Source organism: Sinocyclocheilus rhinocerous, unplaced genomic scaffold, assembly GCF_001515625.1.
Source record: "Sinocyclocheilus rhinocerous isolate Xijiao unplaced genomic scaffold, SAMN03320098_v1.1 scaffold599, whole genome shotgun sequence".
Classification (NCBI taxonomy): Eukaryota; Metazoa; Chordata; class Actinopteri; order Cypriniformes; family Cyprinidae; genus Sinocyclocheilus; species Sinocyclocheilus rhinocerous.
The window spans coordinates 227,809-252,394 of NW_015652138.1; the positions used below are offsets into that span (position 1 = coordinate 227,809).

Below are 24,586 nucleotides of genomic sequence, written 5' to 3' on the forward strand. Positions count from 1 at the left end.
TGAAAGCATCCAGAGTAAAGGGTGCGAGCTGCACATTCTGTACCTCAAATGAAACATTTATGAAGTGCATAGTGTGCACCAGAGGGCACACTAACTACAGCCAACGTGAATTACAAACAACTTACGCATGGCACTTTCTCACAAAATCATTTTCTTACCCGATTTCTTTTTTCCACCGGGTTCCCTGTAAACGAAGATATGCAGGTTAGATATTCATGTTCTTAGTAAGTATGTAAAAACAATTTTAGAACCATGATACACTACTAACTATTATGTGTTAGTATCATTGATATTACTATTATAGTTTTTGTTAATAATTTGATATATATTTTTAATTTTAGTTAAAGTTTTAGTAATTAGTTTCAGTGTAATTTTTATTTTTATTTTCTTTAAATATGTCTGTATTTGTTTTTGTTTGTATTTTTTTTATATAATTTTAGTACTTCAAAAAATAAAATGAAATATCATCAAATGAAAATTAGAAATGTTGTTAACTAGCTGAAACAAAATAAGTTCAATTTTTTTTTAAATATTTTGTTTTAGTTAATGTTTATTTTATTTCAGGTAAACGTTATCATATCTAATTTTATTATTATTATTATTTTAATCACACTATAAATCGGTGTTTATACATGACAAGATTATTTATTTATTTATTATTATTATATTTTTTATTTTTTCAAAAAATCCTTATTGTTGATTTGGTGAGCTGTAAAGTAGCTAGTGGCTATTGATTTATTGATTTATTAATCTCAATATAAACTAAGGCTCATTAAGTTATCTGTGTCATTTTGACTGATTTTGAATATGTGTGTGTGTGTGTTGCATGGAGTGCAAACGTACTCTGTGGGTGGGTTCAGGTCTTCAGGACGCGTCTCAAAGAACACACGAACCTCCTCGCATTGGGAAATATACACTGGCAGCTGGATCAGGGCCTGAGGGGAAAATATACACAATTACTCGCTATTGTGACACATTCAGAAGCGTCAGTCATCAATTCACATACACTACGTTTTCAAATTCTGAAGCATTTAGGAAGCAAACCATAAGTTGTTTCATCTCTACATTCATTTCTTTTGTTTCTATCCTCATTTATTTTAACGCAGAACGCCCTCAAATGCATAATCGCTCTGAATCTTAGTGTTATGCTTTCATATCAGAGGCATGCATGAGGGCAGATGGGTTGTGTTTTACTAGGCATTGATGGCAATCTGTTTCTGCTTTATCAACCGCGTGTTCGGCTCGCAGTGATCCAGCTTCAGATCCAGTCTCACATCTAATAAAGCTCCATGTGCTGACAGAAGATGCTTTTTGCTGTTGTATATTTTGGCTGAGGAGCTTTAATGTAATAAAGCGGAGTGCTGCTTCAGTGTCCTTCAGACAGACGTCATGAGTTATGATGCTTGACCTGGAATCTTTAAATTCTCACACTCGGACGCATCTGCGCAAGGTGTCCTTTTCTAACCCGGCTTTTAAAATCGCAGAGCCTGGGCCAAATGTTCACAATTGCTTTAGACTCGCCAATTACTCTTGCAATTGCACGTTTGCCCAATGCTCAGTTTTCTTAATGAAAAGGCTGTTTTGAATGGCAAAATCAAGCTTGTTTTTAATGAGATGAGGGGTGATGGGAGGCTGAAGACGGGTCTGCCTCTCGGCATTGGGTTTGCATGAAGGATCTTATTCGTGTCGCTTTCCACGGATGTCCACAGACTGATGCCTCCCCAGGGTTTAGTACCTGACCTCCTCGCTCATTACCATTCCCTGAAGACACTGGGTATATGGAGGCCAATTACAGTAAATGCACTTTATTGGGTGGATGCATTACCTTGATTGTTTTATGTGCGTGTACGCGGGAGAGAGACAGAGAGAAAGAGATGAATGTTCATCTATATCACCACAGAAGGCCACGTGATAAGTTCATAAAGGAACAGGTTATTGCTCACTAAACACTGCAGTATATACCGTACTATTTATTCTGCGAGTGGCATATTGGAAGTTTAACCTTATAAAGCCTACTGTATTATATTTGATACACGTCTATAAATTATCGTCATGAAAGACGTACACCGTCTGAGTGATAGTTCATACTTTTTAGCAAGTAAAACGATTTTTAGTTTAATTCTTGAGGTTGTGGTACACGTCTGAAAGTAACATTTTAGATTAGGGAACACTATTCATTAGTAACTAGTTGCTTATTAGCATGCATATTTTCAGCATATTAGCTATTTATTAGTACTTATAGCACATATTAATGCATGACTATATTCTAGATCCCTAAACCCGATGCAATACCTAAAGATAACTACTACAACAACTACTTTACTTACTATCAATAAGCAGTAATTAGGAGTTTATTGAGGAAAAACTCCCAGCTAACAGTTAATATGTGTTACCAGTAAAGCTAAGAATAACTTTTATATTGTTAGTAATATTTCAATATATCTTAGAACCAAGTAAATACAATTTACCTGATTATCCATAAATCATTTTATTTTAAATAATGTGTAAATGTAAATCATTGCAAGTATTAAATATGAGGCTTTATATCAGGCTTTTGAGGAATGTTTATTTGTTCATCTCTCAATTATCAGTACATTATATTGTATTGCATTATATGAAAAAAACTAGAGCTTTGATCATAAAACTAAGAATTTAAATATCATCTTACTATATTATTGTTAGTATACATATTATTGGAGATCATTTTATGTGAGTAGTCTCTCTTATATTGTTATTAAGATCTCATCGATTTACTTTACAAGCATCAGTTTCATTTTAATTTTAGCCACATAAATATCAACATATTATTGCTTCTGAATAAAATTGTGCCGTTTATTTTTTCTCACATTTGAGTGCAATATTCTCCTATATCGTACAATATGAACCATTAAAAGCCTGATTTATCAAATATGATACCAAACAACAAAATCATATATTCAAAATGTATTTATTGTTTAAAGTTTCAATAAACGGTTTCATTTTATGAAATTTTTATGACTTATTTAATTTATGTCAGGCTTTAAAGGGCTATTTTCATGAAGGTGAAGATCAGGAAATTTCATTTGTGGGATATGAACGTATTTTATTATTTTTTTTCGATAAAAAAAAAAAAGTAATCATCAATATGCCTGATTTTCAAGTCAAAAGAACCTCTGGTTATTTCTTAACAGCATTTCTGACCTTTCACCTCAATTAATATAGATCCTGCTCCAGCACTTAAAAGTGAGCAGGTCAGCTGAAGGGGGCGTTTACACTGACGCTTATTAACTCACTTCCCTCTCGACTGCTGTATGCAAGTGTATTATAGTGCTTTTTTATTTTGAAAAGCTAAAATATCCATTTTACTAATGCATCAATAATGCCTACTTTTATAATAATGCCCCGAATATGGCTACTTTTTAAATACATAGTAGGCGAAAAGCAATGTGTAAAAAGACTAGTATGTCCTGAATTCATAGTATTCATGTTCTTATTATAATTATAAATATAGTTTCTACACTGTAAAATAAAATCTGTGACATTTACGGTAAAATACCGGCAGCTGTGGTTGCCAGAACTCAATTATGAGATAAACTTGCAACTGTGAGAAATAAAGTCAGAATTGCAAAATATAAACTCGATTTATATTTTTACAGCAATTCTGACTTTATAACTCGCAGCTGCAAATTTACATGCTGCGATACTGATTTCTACTCTCAGAATTGTGAGATTCTGTCTGATTCAGCTCGCAATTCTGACATTTTCTTACAATTGTGAGTATATCTCATAATTCTGACTTCTCAAAACTGAATTTATATCTTGCAATTCGGACTATGTAACACAATTGCGAGTTTATATCATGCAATTCTGAGAAAAAAAGTCAATTGTAAGATGTAAACTCACAACTGCAAGAAAAAAGTCAGAATTGTGAGATAAAGTCGTAATTACCTTTTTTTTTTATTCAATGGCAGAAACAAGTTTCCTTACTACTCAGTATGTGACTGAGTGCTCATTTGTTGCGTCAGTTTAAATTTAAACATTTAATTCAATTTAAAAGACATTAATAGACTTTTATTTTATGGTTAGAAAGAGCACAAAAATGACAGCAATATTATAAGCAACTGATCAAAACAAGCCACTGGAATCAGTTATTTGGGGTCCAAGTAAAACTGACTGTCTAAAAGAACGGGTTCATTAAGAGTCATTGATAAATCAGACTGCAGTGGTCAACCTATATAAGTTTACATATACATTTATGTTTTTGCATTTTTGCTTTAGTAGCACCAAACAGGAAAAACTGTGAAACAATAATGATGTTATTTAAAGCAGGCGTTTTAAGGATGTTTGCACATCCAGCGCCGGCATCATTTCTTCTAGCTAACACGCGACAGCACTGATTCATCAGCTGATGATGACACTGCTTGTTTACAGTGGGTGTCTGGGAAGTGAGGGCTGCTTTGAATTACTGGAACTGAATTATGATTGTTAAATGTTGTTTTTAGAGGTGAAATCCTCCTTCGGCGAGTCACAGATCATGACCGCTCACACAGGCACCCTCAAAAACAGAACACTTGAAGCAACATTTTAAAAAGCGGTTTCCTTTAGAAACAGCCCTTTAAAAAATCAACAAAAAGCCATGATCTGCTGACGAAGGCTAACTCAGCGCAGCTCCAAACCCCAGCCCTAAAGCAGACATTACGCTGCCAAATGTGGATTCCTGACTTTTTTCCCCCTCTTTAACCCTTACACCAAAAGCCCAACAGTTACTTAAGACGGAGCAGTCTTTTATGTTAAGCAAATTCAATTCACAGCGCAGACCACCACAGAAAACTGGCTTGAAGCAGTAGAATTTATACGTGATCGCTCTGCTTAACACTTTGAAAAACTTCTACGAAAATGTTCTTAAATAAAGCAAGTTTGCTGAATGCTAAGACGTACATCACCATTTCAAAGTTTGGAATAACTAAGGTTTTTTGTTTTTTTTTATATATTGATAATTTTATTCAGCAAGGATGCATTTAATACATCAGAAACGACAGTAAAGACCTTTAAAATGTTACAAAATATTTCTATAAAAAAATGCTGTTCTTGCTAACTTTTTGTTCATCATTGTATCCTGATAACTGACACTGTATTGAGGCTTCCACATTTTAGCAGCACAAACATTTTTTAACTGTGATAATAATAATATACAGTGGGTACGGAAAGTATTCAGACCCCCTTAAATTTTTCACTCTTTGTTATATTGCAGCCATTTGCTAAAATCATTTAAGTTAATTTTTTTCCCTCATTAATGTACACACAGCACCCCATATTGACAGAAAAACACAGAATTGTTGACATCTTTGCAGATTTATTAAAAAAGAAAAACTGAAAAATGCTCAGTATTTAGTAGAAGCACCCTTTTGATCTAATACAGCCATGAGTCTTTTTGGGAAAGATGCAACAAGTTTTTCACACATGGATTTGGGGATCCTCTGCCATTCCTCCTTGCAAATCCTCTCCAGTTCTGTCAGGTTGGACGGTAAACGTTGGTGGACAGCCATTTTTAGGTCTCTCCAGAGATGCTCAACTGGGTTTAAGTCAGGGCTCTGGCTGGCCCATTCAAGAACAGTCACAGAGTTGTTGTGAAGCCACTCCTTCGTTATTTTAGCTGTGTGCTTAGGGTCATTGTCTTGTTGGAAGGTAAACCTTAGTTCCAGTCTGAGGTCCTGAGCACTCTGGAGAAGGTTTTCGTCCAGGATATCCCTGTACTTGGCCGCATTCATCTTTCCCTCGATTGCAACCAGTCGTCCTGTCCCTGCAGCTGAAAAACACCCCCACAGCATGATGCTGCCACCACCATGCTTCACTGTTGGGACTGTATTGGACAGGTGCCTGGTTTTCTCCACACATACCGCTTAGAATTAAGGCCAAAAAGTTCTATCTTGGTCTCATCAGACCAGAGAATCTTATTTCTCACCATCTTGGAGTCCTTCAGGTGTTTTTTTAGCAAACTCCATGCCGGCTTTCATGTGTCTTGCACTGAGGAGAGGCTTCCGTCGGGCCACTCTGCCATAAAGCCCCGACTGGTGGAGGGCTGCAGTGATGGTTGACTTTCTACAACTTTCTCCCATCCCCCGACTGCATCTCTGGAGCTCAGCCACAGTGATCTTTGGGTTCTTCTTTACCTCTCTCACCAAGGCTCTTCTCCCCCGATAGCTCAGTTTGGCCGGACGGCCAGCTCTAGGAAGGGTTCTGGTCATCCCAAACGTCTTCCATTTAAGGATTATGGAGGCCACCGTGCTCACTTTTTGTTCATCATTGTATCCTGATAACTGACACTGTATTGAGGCTTCCACATTTTAGCAGCACAAACATTTTTTAACTGTGATAATAATAATATACATCTTGCTTGAGCAGCAAACCATAATATTAGAATGATTTCTGAAGGATCGTGTGACACTGAAGAATGGAGTAATGATGCTGAAAATTCAGCTTTGATCACGGTTTTTTTTGTGTGACTGTACTAAAGCATAAAAATACATGTTTGCAGATATTTAGGAAACAAACAAAGTTCACATAATTGTTTCTTAGAAAAATAACACTAGAGCCGGTTATTCTGCTTTGAAATGTGTGTTCCGTGTCGGAATGTCTGTTTTTGTTTTGGTCTGTGTGACTCCGCCCACTGCCAGTTTACCCAATAGGATTTCGACAGCTCGGGTTGCCAGTTGGTGGAAAACACAGCGCACTGCAGCCATTGAAGCCAGCAAACAAACGGAGTCTGACATCACAGATTCCACTCGATCCTAAAAAGCCTCGGCATCCAACGAAAAAGCCTTATGTCCAGAGGCTTATTAAGACGTGGATAAATCAACTCATCTGCTTACAGTGTAAGGCTCGTCACCTAACATTGTCAATTGCACTCGTTCCTGTTGCGTGTCCTCAATCTGGCAACCCGTGTGAACGTCGAGCCTGAGAAGGAGCAGGCGGAGAACAACCCTCTCTAATGATTTGAATTTGGACTGCAGTATGCATTTCAACCACTAGCTGTCCAAATACATACTGCACCTTTAAAATATATTAAAATAGAAATGATTTTTAAATTGTAATAATATTTCATAATATTGCTGGCAGCATTGGTGAACATAAGCATCCTATCTAAAAAAAATTTTTTTTAAATTACTGACCCCAAAATTTTGAATTGTGATGTAGATCAACATACAATGAACGTCAAAGACAATTTATCTAAGAACTCTTAGGTTTTTCCTCTTTTCTCTCATTACTCACTAAAAATCTCCCCATTCACTGTAGATTAGCTGTCAAATATATTCTCCACTTTCACACATGCAAAGTTTAGTTACGAAAGGTGAACATTTCACTGATGTCAAATCTGATAAGCTATATATTGCTCTTGCATGAGATTTCCGAGCTACAGCAGACTACTGAACTACATTTATGGTGCTTTGTGTTAGGGCTGCACGATAAATCGCATGCGATATTTAACGCGCATCTTCATTTTCTACTGGAAAAGAGCAGCTTGGACATTCTGCTAAATTTCTCCTTTTGTGTTTCAGTCATGACATGAGTAAAGGATGACCGGATGTTTTTTTTTTAGGGTGACTTCTGCAGCACGGACCGTGCTGTGTATTGAAATATTGTTAATAAAAATATTGGATGTTGTGTTAATTTTACTGTGTAAATGTAATGCTAGCGACAGGTGAGATGGTTTGTTTTCTAACTTACCCTACAGTACTCGTTTATGGGTTTCAGGCGTTTCATGGCCACGTCTCTGATGTGGCTTCTTCTGAAGAGAATCTTTCCTGTTAGGAAATAAAGACGATCATCACAAACACACCCTGCATTCGCCAGCGTCTTCATTCTCAAATTCAGCACTCTTTACAGGGTTTGAAAAGCAATCTTGGGAATGTCCCTTCATGCTTTATAACCATTTAATCAGATGCTGGAAGACCTCAAGCATGAAACTTGCCAAAACAAAGATTGTGGCCCAAAAAATAATACCAAGAAATGAACACAAACGAGCCTCTTAAGTTTTCTGACTCATATCCTGCTGAACTAAAACCATATACTGTGGTCCATTTTAGCTGAAAGAAGTAAAAAATAATAATAAAGTGAAACGTGGGAAAATAACTAGACTATCTCACCCAAGGCCCCGGGTCATGGATCTTTTAGCAACGGCACATTCAGAAAAATGAGGCTGAAAAGCACCTTGGTGTGTGTGATGTGGTGCGTCTGTGTAATGTGTTGGGTTACTGCCCTGTATTTACAACAAACCCTGCTCACACTGTAATAACAGCCACATCAAATGATCCAGTGACAAGTGACAGATAACCGTTTTTATATCTGGTATTTATTTACATGTGGCTCCTGTGCTCAGATTTTGAGGTGAGGGTCTTTTTAATCATGTAAACAGGGTCATAGTTACCCTATGACACCGCTAAGAAATGCAATTAACTGCAAAAGTGTCACGCATTATTTTTTATCTCAACTGAAGCAATTATTGTTAAATTGGAATTTAAAATGACTAAAGGTCTGTTCTCACCAAGAAAATTATTTGATGCAATAGGCATTTGAATTTGAATGAACTGCTGTTGATGCATCTGTTCAGAAAGACACATGCATTTGCATTTCTTTTATGGAAATATTTTTAGTCTGAATAGTTTTAATCTCTTTCCCACTGCATGCGAATGAATCTGGCCTCGTCTCTGCCTGCCTCTGGATTCCTTCTATACATATAAAGACATACATGTATATGTGTTTTATATAAAGACTTTATATATGATAAATATTTATCATTATTACATATTTTTTTAGTTAAAATTAATATAAGGGTGATTTTAAAATCTAAAATCTTAAACTTAAACAAATTAAACGTGTCAAATTTTGTTTCACCAACTTAAAAACTCAAAAATTGTGTGTGATGGTAATGACATTTCAGTTAGCCAAATAACTTGGATGATGTAAAAATACAAAAAAATAATTACATTTCTAAACTTCATATGGTTAAAAAGTTCCTTTTTCCTACATTATTATAGATGGGAAGTCAAAAAAAAAAAAATAAGTCTATTTTTTTTTTCAAATTCAACACTTATTTAACACATTTTTACTTGGTTACTTATGAGAAAAAATAAAATGTTTATAGACTAGACAAGTTATCCTAACTGAAGAGTCATTCTTCTGCATCTTGTTCAGACTGCTGTCAGTATCTGTTTTTAATGGACAAATGGTACAATGCAATCCCATCTTTGACGAGTGTGTTTACAGAGCTCACTGATGGATGTTGAGAGGTGTACATGATGCTCAGCTAATTACAGGGGTTTCTGTGTAGATTCTAGACAAAGTGCTGTGTCAGTAAGTCCAGACTCTGGTTAAACGGTTGTAAAGTGCTGGGATGCTAGACAACATTCGGGTGCTTGTAGACTGTCTGATCCACAAGCAAACAAACCTTCCAGGCCGCTTAATTACAGCCAGGTGTTCATTCTAAACGAATCAACGGTAACATTCTGCACTTGCTGTAAATGATGCCAAGCTGATTCTGTATATACTTGTCATAAAGTCAAGCCATTGTGCTGGAGGTCTACCAATATCTGGAGAAAGCTGTTTGATATTTCCAATCATCTAAATGCTAGTTGACTTGAAATCTTTGCTCATGGTGGTTCACAAGAACTCGGTTCTGCTGTTGGATTGTTTTGTGCCAAATGAACTGAACTGAATTTCTGTAGACTATGAACTGACTTTAATGCGTGCATAGAAAGGGGCGTTCTGGAATGACGTTTACCTGGTAAAAAGGGAATGATTCTGCGTTTCGGATCCTTCTGTCCACCTTCCACAGGGAATTTATCCAGAAGCTCCATCTGGAGAACAATAATATAGAAAAGTTTAACATCAACATGCAACGACAACTCACTTTAGTTCTGCAGTGTAACATTTCTGAGGAAAAACTAGATAGAAAACAAATGTAGGGCAGGACTTGAATTCATCATTCAGGAATTGACTGGATTGTGAAAAAGCAAAACTAAATGTGATTTCGCAGTAAAGCACCAGCGGTTGCTGATTATAATCCATTCAACAAATGCTCTCTCCCCCTCCTTCCTGATCTGTATGCGTGGCCTGCTCTACATAGACATACTGACATAGTGGAACATTTATCCTCCATTTATACTCCGGTCCTGGATGCCCCGTAACGTTCACTCGCAGCTATACGTTATTTTTCTTTGCTGGCACCACTTAACATTTTCCTCCCATCTGTACAGTTTTGGTTACAGGCCCTTATTCCAGTCCAAAAGCAGCTGTGGGCCAATGAAATCACACCTGTGCCTTCCCAAAGTGTAGCGTTTAAGTAGATCATATGTGCATTTTATACATTCATTCACTAATGACTATAGCAGAGCTTGAAGTCATCAGCTGAGCGACGTTTTCCAGTACAGCAGTTCTATAGGCCCAACAGTTTACCCATAATGCAATACTAACATAGAGCTAACAAGTGGAAGAATAGGTGTCGTTTTCAACCCAAGCTCACTGTGGTGACATTTCTGCAAAATTGTCTAAACATTTCACAGCACCTTCAAACAGTAATTCTGTAATTCAAACAGATGAGCGTGAATCTGGCAACGTTTTATTTCATTGGTTCTTATACTTAACACTATGAAATATCCAGTCAGTGGCGCTAAAAGGTTAATGTTCTACTGCATTTGAAAATAATGTTCCACCAACACTAACCTTGACCCTAAATCTGACCTATAGTGTTAACAAGAGCAAATGTGAGATAAAACCCATGCCTTTTCAGCTTGCTTCTACAAGTCTTTAATCGCTCTGCAATACAAGTGCAATGCTGTACCGGGTGCGCTACCGAGCACGTTTACTATATCAGAAAAGCCATACATATGGAGCTGGTTATATGGTGCAAATGTCAAATTGTATTAGTTAACCAAACTTACACTATGGTAAAAGTGTTTTGAGGTCATAACATAGTATTGTGAAAGGAATCACACAAAAATAAGTGTTTATTAATTGATAATCTCCCCCTGTAATCTAAATTCCACTTAAAATGAACAAAAATTGTTAGCATTTTATTAGTATTCATTTCAGCCAGAAACTGCAGTGAGATGCATGTATACGTACGTTTTTGGAGTTTTGCAAAAATGTAGCTTTTTCTAATGAGTCTAGGTTGGTCATGTTAGATAATATAATTATGCTGTGTAATTAATTTTGCTCATAAATGTAATGTTGACTTAATGAGTCGCAAAAGGCTGAGGGGAACTGCATGATTTAACGTGTCCGATTTGGATGTGCAATTAAATAAATGATATCTGTTTTATCTAATGGAACAAAAAACAAAACAAACAAAATGATAAAAACTCACTGGTTTTTAACATGCATGTTTGCTGTAAACACCAAAGGAATGCACACATTTAAACGTTAAACCTTAATGGTGCCTTAGTTCTCGCTCGTGTCTGTTTCGAGACTAACGATGAAGCAAAGGGATACGTCATTCTGCCAGACAAAGCTTTTACTGTTGTCGGCTCATTTATTAAGCTGATGAACAATGTCTTCTACTGTGATTCAGCACCATCAGAATGGCGGCACACAGATAAAACTCTTCATTTCCTCTTCCGCACAAACAAATGAGCTGCTTGGGTCCACAACAAAGCAGTGTCTGCCTTTTCTGAGATTTCTTTTTTTAATGGTTATTAATCATTTTAATGGAAGCAAAGGGATACGTCATTCTGCCAGACAAAGCTTTTACTGTTGCTGGCTCATTTATTAAGTTGATGAACAATGTATTCTACTGTGATTCAGCACCATCAGAATGGCGGCACACAGATAAAACTCTTCATTTCCTCTTCCGCACAAACAAATGAGCTGCTTGGGTCCACAACAAAGCAGTGTCTGCCTTTTCTGAGATTTATTTTTTTAATGGTTATTAATCATTTTAATGGTACTTAATTTTACAAACAGTATGCACACTACCAGTCAACATTTGGACACATCTACTCATACTTCATTACGGTTTCCCACATTTTAGAATAATTGCAAGGTCATCAAAACAATTGGATGTACAGAAATTATGTAATGGTCCAAAGATTGAAAAGACAAAGTTGAATATTGCCAGTTATTTTGTCTATTTAAACTCAAATAGTTCTAAATGAAGCAGCTGTTTGTAACAGTGTTGAATCAGTTTTTAAACGGTTCAAATTGAAGAACCAACACTTACTCTTAACTGTTGATAAACTACTTTAGTAAGAGGTTTTCTGATTACTTGTTGAATGATTATGATAATAAGTGAAGATTCCCTCGAGATTGCCTGAAATTGCTTGCCATGACAGTGTGATTTTCTTGTCTGTATTTGCTGTGAAATAGTATTGGGTTGGAAAAGGAAGGAATAATTGATTTTTATCAATTCAACTGCCCAGACAACGCAGAGCAGGCCTTTAAAGCGATAATTCACCCAAAAATCACCCAATGCTGGTAACGGTTTTGATTACTGCTGACTGCAATTGTATGGAAAAAATTAGACATTTCTCATAATATCTTATGTTCCTCATAATAATTAATGTAATACAGGTTTGGAATGACATGAGGATGAGTAAATGAGTAAATGATGACACAACTTTCATTTTTTAAATGAATCGTTTCCCAAGAATTCTGTCATCATTTACTTACTTAACTTACTAACACAAAAGGAGACGTTTAGCAGAATGTCCTGGCTTCTCTTTTCCAATTAAAGTAAATGGAGAATGATTATTGCATTTTTCACTGATGCTCATTTAGTTTGGACTGCTAGATAAGCAATGCTGAGCAATACTGTCACTCCGGACTCTGTGGTTGATTTGGGCTCTGTTGTGTTTGCTTGTGTTTAGATGTACATTAATGTTTATGTTTGAGAAGTGAGTAGTAACTTAGTTCATGCATCGCATCTACATGGTGGCCTGCCTCATGGAGAATAAAAGAGCTTCTTCTAGAAGTCCGATTTGTCTGGATTCTTCATCTCAGGTACACCTTTTTAATTAAATTTTTCAAATAGGTCTGAAATGATAAGTCAACATTTTTAACAACGTTGACAATAAAAACTTGTTGACAGTTATTTTTGTTGTTGAATAGTCGTTTGATCTCATATGACCTAATGTAAGGGTCTGCAATAACACGGTTTGACCAGTGTGGCGCTGTAGCACAAGACTGAGTTTGATTGACAGGCGATCTGACCAATCATAACACCGAATCTGCCATTACTGTCTGACAAACAAACCAGACAGGAGAGTAGATTAACGTCGGTGGACTTGAACTTGAAATGGTGTGTACTGACGTCTTTCCGTGGTTCAAACAAGATTCCTTCTGATGTTCATCCGTGTTTATTTTCCTGCTATAACTAGTAAAGCGGAAGAGATGATCGGTTCACGTGCCGCTTGAACTGAGGAGCTACAGCGATCTGTCACGACACATTAAAGAGCCGCAAAACGCTATTTATTGTTTGAATTTCTTTAAAAATGACAACATTTGAAAGCTGAGACTTTGTTTCATATCATAAGTAACCTGCTCTGTCTTGTCTGTCGACGCATTGTCAGTGTCCTCTTTGCTCCGCGATGTATTTTTCACTGCGTGAAAACATGATGTAGCAACAGTAACGAAGGGGGGCGGGTCCTTGTGCAGGGTCAATTCAAATGAAGTGCAAACGAAGCCAAATCAGTAGTGATGTTGGAATGTTTTACAAAACTATGAACAAAAAAAATGCTGCCATGTGTAAAGGCCCTGATATACTGATGCTGAAGTTGTTTTTGTTTCTGAGAGACTGCGTGGAAACATATGCTGCGCGATTTCCTCTCAATAACAAAATAAACACACAACAAACATGACAGCGGTGAGAAAGCAGCCGTTCAGAAAGCATCTGATCATCGCGATGTGGATGTTTGCACCAGATCTGCAATCTGTAAAGTCACATCACGTTTATTGCTATAACACTTCATGCAATAGACTGCTTTAAAGCAAGCAGCTTTACAGTATTAAACATAGAAGAAGAAAAAAACGGTCAGTGTTACTTTTAGTTAGAATTACAACAATTACAACTTGATTTTGCTTTAAAGCAGCTCTACATGTATATGAATATGTACTATGTAGATGTATAGAATATTTTAATAAATTGCAAAAGCTGAATAAAAAGCTGATCAAAGCCTACTAAATCGACGAAATAATCGTTTAGTCGATTAATCGTTCCAATAATTATTAGATTAATCGATTATCAAAATAATCGTTTGATACAGATACATACATACATTTTTTATGTGCAAAACTTTTTCATTTGCATGAAATACTGTGTACACATAGCTTTCAAATCTCATTCACTTTTGGTTCCTGTGCATTGTATTCATTTAATCTTACGGACTATTTTTGACACTTTCACAGCATCTGTCTCCATTAACCTTCTTTTTTTGGGGAAAGCAGTTGTCATCGTTCTGCTAAACACCTCATGTTGTGGCCCATAGAAGAAGGAAAGTCCTACAGGTTTGGAATGACATGAAAGTGGGAAAATTATGATTTTGGGTGAACCAACTACAACTAGGGTTGCAAAAAGGTGGAAAACTTCCAGTAAATTTCAGAAACATTCCAGAAATTTTGAAAACTTTCCAGGATTTTTTGGAATATTTCAGGGATTTTTGGAAAGTTTCCGGAAATGTTCCACCCCTTTGCAACCCTAACTACAACTAAAACACATGGCCTCTTTCATGAACCACCCTCATGCTAGAGCGCTTCTTTAGACCCGGTGTTTTCAAGAAAAGACAGTAAATCAGCCCTTAATCAGAGCAACAGCAGTGGATGTGAGGAACTGAGAAGAGAACAAGTAAAAGCTGCCAAGAACGTGACTCCGTCAATGTCATTTATAGGAGGAGCTGAGACTCCTTTATGATAAATCCATACAATCAGCCCTTCCTCTGCTGAACAAAGAGAAAAGCCTCCAGTATGACAGCCGTCTGTCTGATGTGATGATCAGACACGGGTCTCTCTGGAATCCATGTATGCTAATCACATCCATATGTCTGAGAGCCACGCCTGAGCTCGTGTTCAGCTCAACTTCAGCTGTTTGGAAAACTAAGCTCAATTTATGTCTATCACGATCTAAAAAACACATGCTTTAACATTTGTTTTTGGGCAAATAGAATTTGTGTCTATATGAATATCTTTGGTTGGTTGAAAGGGTGTCTAGATTGTGAGCTGGAATCTAGAGCTGGAAACTAGAAAAAAGCAAAAACGATTACTACATAACTCCCTTCCCTATTTGTGGCATTGCATAGTGTTGATACTATTATTCTAAAATGAGCTGGTATCCACACTTTTCACTTCTAGTGTCCCATGTGAAAAAGAAGTGCACTTAACTGTACTGCATGTGCACTTGCAGTGTACTTCAATTCTTAAAAGTATATTTTTTTAAATGGTACTTGCAGATCATATATTATTAATGAACTGAAAGGCCACTTTCATGACTATGTTTTTTAACACTCTTAAGTAAACATGCACTTTGTAATAATGTTGAATTTAAGTTTTACTGTAAACACATTTTAAGTTGTTTTAATCATTTGTCATGCTTTAAAGTACACTTTTTTTATGTGCTGGCTAACATATTCATGTTAAGTACTTTAATTTGAACTGTAGTGTGTTACTGAATATTACATTTAAAGTTACTATATTTCAAATATTTTAATTTAGAATGTATATAAATACCACACACTACTCAAACCTGCATCATCACACAAAATATTTTTTAAATATATTTATTAATATTAATATATATTTTTTTTATATTTATTAATATTTATCAGCCTTCCTCAGGCTGTGGGATTTTAATATTTTGTTGTTAAATTGTACTTTCATCCTACACAACTACATATTATTCACTAGAAGAGGCACTATATTTTTGATTGATTATATTTTTGGTTACCATAAATGCTTGTCAGTATTCAGCGGTGCACTTTAGCCATATTTCAAAAGACGTAATTATAAAATGACATATAAAGGTGTGCTTATGTCCTACAAAAGTGGGTCAAAAAAGCACTTCTATGTTCAACTAATTGCATGTACTATTAACTACAATACATTTTCATTTAATTGTAAATAACATGCAGTTAAGTGTCTGAAATCATTACATTCAGATACACTTAGGTAAATTATTTTAAAGTATATTATTTCCATAATAAGTAAATAAAATGGTATGTTATGAAAGAGTAACTGAACTAAAATAAATGCTTCACTGTGATGCCATCAATCAAATACTAGTAAAATCTCGCAATCCCAAAACTCGTGGTATGGATGAAAGGGTGTGTTCCACCATCTGCAAAGAGATTCTCCGAACTCTAAACCCCCCAAAACTATGAAACAGCGTGACCACATTCAGACGGCTGTGTCATAAGATCCGCTTCACTACTGAAACGCATTAGAGGTCGTGTTATTTACCCTCTGCATGTCCTTCCTCACTGCTGCATCAGCACTAGAGTTCCTCAACAACAGAGCGAAAAAAGCACCAAAGAGTGAAAGAAATGGCGGGAAAGTTGAGGGAAAAACCACTAAAGCAGTCACATGCGTCATAGGAGAGAGACCTCAAGAACGTAAAATATGAGTGAGTCTATGGACGTCACTGAGAATGATTCGAAAGTTTATCATACTGCGTTTCTAATTGCAATGTGTATCAAATTGATCACAAAATGACTGTATTTCACCAAGTTAGTCAAACCAAAAGCTTCCTTTGAATCACGTCACAGATAAAAGCAGTGATCAGTTCTTTACATGAATGATCATGGTAATAAAACGAGCGGTGGAGGTTTTTGCTTGGGTAACACATTATAGTCAGTTAAAATAAATATTCTATTCCAGCTTCAGTAGAAGTTAAGCTCTATATGCAGTAGGGGTGTAACAGTACACGTATTTGTACGGTCTTTCGGTTCGGTGCGCATGTGTACCGAACAAATATAGCATTGTTTTAACCACTGCACTTCATTGAAAACTTCCAGATTTATATATTGTTACTTTTGATAAGAAACAAAGTCTCATCTTTCAAATGATGTCAATTTTTTCAGGAAATTCTAACAATAAATGCCGTTTTGACGATCTTGGATGTGGCGCGACAGATCGCTGTATAAACGCCTCGGTTCAAGCGGCAGCGCGATCATCTCTTCCTCTTTACTACTAGTTATAACACAAAATAAACATGAATGAACATCTCACGCTTCATGTAATCAGAGTTTCAATCTTGGAAAGACGTCAATAAAACAGCTTGTAAACAAAACTTCACATAGCATTTCATTTAACTCAGGAAGTCATCAATGTCCACAGCTCGTTAGTGCGCTATAAAATATATAATCATTATATTTTACTTTACCTGTTAGTGATGTCTTATTATTTAATGTATGTTTAAATAAATCTGTTATGAAACGAGTTATGAGAGGCACTGCGTAAATGATTATATTTCAACAACAAATAGAATTTTTATAATTTAGAAGTTAATTTAAAAACTGCATTATGTGCAATTTACATGTTTTGCATACATTTATTTTAAGCTGAGTGTTGATTATTATATTTAAAAATAAATAGTAATTAAATGTAAGTTTGGGCTCCGTTGTTAATTGTAACCTTATAGTAGGCCTAATGTAAAAGGGCTCACTATAGTTTAGAGGTATGTACCGAACCGTCATGTTTGTGTACCGTTACACCCCTATTATGCAGTATTTTAGTATATTATGACAAATTTAGTATATTATGACGAATTATGACAAAAATCATTTTGGGTCCCTTAATTTCTAAAAAAAAAAAAAAAAGTTACAGTGAGGCATTTACAATTAAATGAGGCCAATTTTTGGAGAATTGTGAAGCTTAGTATTTTATTAAAGCAGTTAATTATTCTGTTAAATTTTTTTATTTATTATTATTATTATTATTATTTGAGATGTAAAGCAGTTAAAAAATCATGACATTTATGGTCATTTTGGGGTTAAAGGCATTGCATTTTCATGGCGATGAAGATGTAAAATTTGTAAAGTTAGTAAATGGCTTAATATAACCAAGATTGGGACAATGCCAGAAATGTTGTTCCTTCACTTAGCTTTGTGTGTGTGTTTTTTTTAATATTTAAAAAAATTAAAAATTAAAAAATTAAAATACAAACTGACAAGCAAGGTAAATTTTGTTTTAAATTAATATTGATGCACACCTCTTGTGCTAAATAAATTATTATAACAAAAATATTATACAAAAATATATCATATAAATATATTTTCCTTAAAAGTCCATTACAGAAAACCTTTATAGAGCTATGAGTTCACTATTTGTAGAGTTGTATGCATATGGTTCACATTTCTGTGGAACTGCCCAGCAGAGAAAAGCTCCCGTAACTTTCTCATGAAGCTGTGGCAGAGCTCACCGCGGGGATTTCTGACCATTTATACACATTTGGTGAATAGCTTCAGTTGTGCGGAGTGCTTCTAATAATAGAGGGTTTCAGTTCTAAACTATTTGCAAGGTTTTGGCTGCTATAGAAAGGGAGATTCAGCACAACTGAACACCGTCGTCAAACAGGAAGTTCAGATAAACTTGGAGTTTTGCTTTGAACGGTCTAATTTATTTTAACTGGTGATCTCAACTCAAATGTTGGTAGAACATCAGAGAATCGGAGTACTTTTCAGCAAGTGTTATTTCTAGGACATTGTGATTCTGGATGAGATGTCATTGCACAACTCGTGAAGTTCCTCCGATCAAAACAGGAAAAGTCCCAATCAGTATGACCTCAGTGACTATGATGACAAAGCATCAAAAAAGTGTTTGTCAAGAAGCATCAGACTAAGCAGTAGGGCTGTGCAATACATCAAAATTATCGAAATATCGCAAATGTACATATCGCAATATGCATATCGCTACGACTTGCAATATTTGGGGCCATGAACAAAAGACAAAGAGAAAATCACTCACTGCTCTTACCTAAATAACTTTTGTAGCTTAAATAAGAATCAGTGCATATTGAATTCAAAGAGTAAATACTAAGCAGTGTTGTATTTTTCCTTTTTATTATTCAGTTCCTAAACTCATGTTAAAATGAAATCTTTATGTAATGCTAGAGTAAAACACTACCATTCACTTTCCGGGGTGCTTTCTTCTCACAAAAAGTGAAACATGTATGCTAGTTATATTAGAATCAGAATCAGAATGAGCTTTATTCACCACTTAAGTGTGCGCAAACACAAGGAATTTGTTGTGGTTTTACAGGAGCTCTTGGTACATACATACATACAAATAACCATATATATATGACACAAGATAGTTATAGAAGTTCACAGAACTGACTCAGCAACAGCTGAGTAAAACTGTTTCATCTGAGCATGTGGCACTTTAAGCATTATCGTATCGCATATCGAATATCGCATTATTTAATGAGTTATCGCATATCGCATTTTTCTTCAATATCGCACAGCCCTACTAAGCAGTACCATACTGTAAAGCGCAGACTTCCACCAACAGGCCAGAGCTTTTATTAGAGCTGTGCAATTAATCCAAATGCAGTCGGCCTATGAAAATACAATAATCGAGATAAAATGATTATTCTGCCCCATTATGCCCCCTTTCCAGCAGTGCGCTTTTGCTCCTCCATAAAAGCACATGCAAATCAGTAAAATCATGTAACATGACTTTCGCTAAATGGAACATGCTTGATTTATTAAAGTTTATTAGATTTATTCATGTTTTTAAAAGCGTGAAAAACTTGTGCTGTTCCTCAGGAGGACTTCTGTGCATGCGCTCAGAGATGGAATATGTGTACAATAATGATATATATAGTGTGGCGGTTTAATAACCATGGGGAAATATGGGTCCCATGACCAAACCAGTTGAGAACCACTGTTCTACACTATCTAGTGCACTGGTCTGGTCAGATATCTTAAGTACGTGTCTGCACACTTCTCTCAGACAGAGCCATGAGTTTGATGACTTTTCCTGTCGCAGCACTGAAACGGTCCATCTAATTCCTGCCACATAAACTTCAGCATTTCTGTGGCCGTCGGTGAAATGCATGTTGATCTCTCCGACTGCTAAGCTTTCGGTTCTACACATGACATCAAACTCAGGGTTTGGCATTACTTCATCAAGGTTTCATTGGCAAAGAATGGCCACGCTGGTTAGGTTCTCCATTAAGCATAAAGGATGCTGATATTTGGATTCACATTTTCATCATCACATTATTATACTGCAACTAGTACAAAACTCACCTGAAGGTCGAAAAATTTACTGTAGCGCCTGAAAATGATCTCAGTGCTGCCATCAGACCAAGCCACTTTGATAATGTAAACCTAGAGTAAAAAAGAAAGAAAGTGAGTGTTAACCCAGATTTACAGTTATGTACACTACACACAACTCATTCATTTAATTAAGATAACTACATCAGTTAATGACCCTCATCTTTCCAGACCAGTACAAGTAACCAGTACTTTGCGCTCTTTTCCATGCATGCAACTTCAATGAATGACGACTGGAGCTTCCAAGCTTCAGAAAGGATGCAGAAGCACCATAAATGTGTCTCTAATGACCTGTGCATCTCTACATCCCATCAGAATCCATATGGTAGCTTTGACTATAATTTAAGCCGTTACACACTGAAAATGTATTTGATCTGTTCATGAGTAGGGATGTAACGATTCACTCAACTCACGATTTTGATTTCACGATTCAATTTTCTCACAATTTTTTTTAAACCAAATGAGATTGAGACATTATACAGTAAATGAGAAGGTGTCGTTTTATTAGGCTTCTTTGTGAAACTGAAATGTAACAAAACTAAATAGAAAGTTTAAAACAAACCCCAAATCAAACAAAGTAAGTTACACAATTAAAATAAATCTCTTAATATGAACAAAGTAGGCTTTGTCTGTGCTCTTTCCATTTAAAATTAGAGGCAACCACTGCATTTTAATCACGATCCAAACAAAGATGCAGCATACATGCAGCATGAATAGTTTTTAATCTAAATTAGACTGTATAATTTCGAAATTTAAAGCAAAAACAGAATGCTCTGACTTTAGTTTTGTGAAACTATACTACATAAAACATATCTGAAGGAAACAGCAGTAGCTGTGAATGAGACGCAGATTCACTCTCTGCCAGCAGGTGGCGTTTATGAACAGCAATGATACAGTGTTTCCTGGGTTACCGCTGTAAACAAAGCAGAGCTGCTATTTGAACGATGCATATTAAGCGTTATTAAGCATATTAAGCGCAAATGAAAGCGTAGCGTTCATGAGGCAAGATGAAAATAAAATACGACGTAAACTTTTTAAACTTTTCTCAGTTCCCCTCAGAGACACATTCATATAAACTCCTACTCCAATTGTATCGCAATTTGTTCAATTTGTTTACCGATTTGAATCGTCACATATTTGAATCGATTTTCGACCGGCTCGCGGTTAATCGTTACATCCATATTCATGAGAGAAATAACAATGTTCACTAATCACTCATTGTTTCAAGAATTTGGTTGCAGTGGTTACATAAACACCAATACGCTGATAACTACCCAAAAAACTGTTTATTTGTGATATTCTGTGTGCAGATATTAAGGTTCTTCATTCATGTAAGGCTAGCATTTAGTCAACAGTTATATCAGCCACCAGTGAACGATTACACATAAAAAAAATTATTATAATGCAATTTTTGAAAAATCCAGGTTTGCTGTGCTTTTGTAGTTTGTAGGACTGCACAATTTGGCCAAAACGTTGTGATTGTGTATCGCGATGAGAACATACGTAGAGAACGAGTAGACCTGACAAACACAAACTGAACAGACTAGGGCCCAGTCCACACGGAGACGTGTTCAGCTGTATACGCATACATTTTGTATCGTATAGGCGTTTCGTCCACACAGATCCGGCGTTTTGGGAGAGTGAAACCGATATTTTTTGAAACTGGGTCCCAGAGTGGATAAATCTGAAAACGCCCCCCTTGCGTTTTCGTGTGGACAGCGAATCCGTATATTTTCTGAAACAATGACGTCATCAGCCCACGTCTCGGCCCTAGTCAGACACCGCTACGTCACGTAACAGCAACAAAAACATGAACAAACACTGAACGATTGTCTTTTTTAACATTAACACAGATTAATAAATGTATTGTTCCATGTTCGTTTGTATACCGCGCGCAAGGTTTATGCACATGGTCCAAGTCTTCTTCTTTGTTTTTAGTGTATCTCTGTGGCAGAATTACAGCGCCACATACTGGTCTGGCATGTATACTACATCGTTTTGTGTCGGTTTCGTGGTTTCGTGTGAACGCAGATGTTTCTTGAGATGAGGGGGAAAAAAAGATCGGATAGGGAAAGCTCTGGCTTCATTTGGACGTAGCCTAGGACTTTTAAACACTGGATAACGAGGGACAAAATAGACACAGCTGGAAAGAAATTAACACAATTAACACGAGGAAAAACTGGGTCACGGGGAGCAAAACACACACATATAGTCCAGAACACTGACACATGCATTAACCCATTTTACATATTTTGTTTTTCAAATTAGATATGATCCTTGCTGAATGTCTGTCTTCAAAATTTTCATGTTTACATTTATGTATACTAAATTCAGCTTATAGCAGTAGCAAATTAATTAAATTATATTCATTATAAAAAATGTCATAATCAGCCTGTGTATAAAGTACAGTCCTGCACATTATGTTTAAGTCAGTAGATGCGACAAGTGACTGTCTTTGAGTGATTCATTGATTAATTCCTTCAACCAATTCGTTCAAAACGCTAATAGTTCAAGATAGAAACAGAAGTGCTTTTATGAATGAACCGATTCACTTAACTGATTCGTTCAAAATTTTGATTCATTCAGGAACAAAAATGTGACTCTCCTTGTGAATGAGTCATTGAATCATTCACACTGCTGAATTGTTTAAAACATTGATTCAGCCAGTTGCTCTGAACCACGACCGTGTTGTGACTATATTTGGAAAAAGGTTTGTTTTTGACGCAAAAACAGACAAAGTAACTGGAAATATTGTGTCTAAAATGTAATGTAAATGTAATTTTGTTTATTGAGCTGCATAAACGCATTGTCATACTTAAAGTCGTGCTATTTTTTACGAATATCGGATGTTTGGGTTTGCCTTTTCTTCATCCTCTTATTTAATTGTTTATCATAATCATCTTAAGTATGGTTGATGACATGAAGTTCAGTTATGCTGAAGGATTTGAATTCGAATGAAATCCAAAATGGAGATTTTAGGATGCCCTTCAAACAGCATGTATGAAATGCTAAATTCAGGTTTTCATGGTTTTTAATTGTTGATGTAATGTATTTGCGGGGACTTCACAGTAGAGGACTGGTCTCTCTGCCTTGTGGCTCAGAGACACCAAAACTAACCAGCTGCTATCTTCAGCACTCGCTTTGTGGGTTCATAGCCCCGCTAACAGCAATGATACAGTGTTTCCTGGGTTACCGCTGTAAACAAAGCAGAGCTGCTATGAACAGCAATGATACAGTGTTTCCTTGGTTACCGCTGTAAACAAAGCAGAGCTGCACTTTGAACGATGCATATTAAGCGTTATTAAGCATATTAAGCGCAAATGAAAGCGTAGCGTTCATGAGGCAAGATGAAAATAAAATACGACGTAAACTTTTCTAAAGATAGTCAGTTCCCCTCAGAGACACATTCATATAAACTCCTACTCCAATTGTATCGCAATTTGTTTGGCATCTCAACCGATTTGAATCGTCACATATTTGAATCGATTTTCGACCGGCTCGCGGTTAATCGTTACATCCATATTCATGAGAGAAATAACAATGTTCACTAATCACTCATTGTTTCAAGAATTTGGTTGCAGTGGTTACATAAACACCAATACGCTGATAACTACCCAAAAAACTGTTTATTTGTGATATTCTGTGTGCAGATATTAAGGTTCTTCATTCATGTAAGGCTAACATTTAGTCAACAGTTATATCAGCCACCAGTGAACGATTACACATAAAAAAAATTATTATAATGCAATTTTTGAAAAATCCAGGTTTGCTGTGCTTTTGTAGTTTGTAGGACTGCACAATTTGGCCAAAACGTTGTGATTGTGTATCGCGATGAGAACATACGTAGAGAACGAGTAGACCTGACAAACACAAACTGAACAGACTAGGGCCCAGTCCACACGGAGACGTGTTCAGCTGTATACGCATACATTTTGTATCGTATAGGCGTTTTGTCCACACAGATCCGGCGTTTTGGGAGAGTGAAACCGATATTTTTTGAAACTGGGTCCCAGAGTGGATAAATCTGAAAACGCCCCCCTTGCGTTTTCGTGTGGACAGCGAATCCGTATATTTTCTGAAACAATGACGTCATCAGCCCACGTCTCGGCCCTAGTCAGACACCGCTACGTCACGTAACAGCAACAAAAACACGAACAAACACTGAACGATTGTCTTTTTTAACATTAACACAGATTAATAAATGTATTGTTCCATGTTCGTTTGTATACCGCGCGCAAGGTTTATGCACATGGTCCAAGTCTTCTTCTTTGTTTTTAGTGTATCTCTGTGGCAGAATTACAGCGCCACATGCTGGTCTGGCATGTATACTACATCGGTTTTGTGGT

At 36.2% G+C, this 24,586-nt stretch overlaps 1 protein-coding gene across 1 annotated transcript in view; it reads right to left on the bottom strand.

Annotated features, from left to right (window-relative positions):
* Positions 1 to 24,586, bottom strand: part of LOC107713579 (SH3 and PX domain-containing protein 2B-like) — a 45,806-nt gene that overhangs the window by 14,672 nt on the left and 6,548 nt on the right. Inside the window, exons 2-6 of the mRNA XM_016519135.1 lie at positions 20,214 to 20,294; positions 9,758 to 9,833; positions 7,705 to 7,781; positions 844 to 935; positions 159 to 184 (exon numbers count right to left, since the gene is read on the bottom strand). Coding sequence (XP_016374621.1) covers positions 159 to 184; positions 844 to 935; positions 7,705 to 7,781; positions 9,758 to 9,833; positions 20,214 to 20,294 — 352 coding nt within the window. The remainder of the gene's footprint in view (positions 1 to 158; positions 185 to 843; positions 936 to 7,704; positions 7,782 to 9,757; positions 9,834 to 20,213; positions 20,295 to 24,586) is intronic.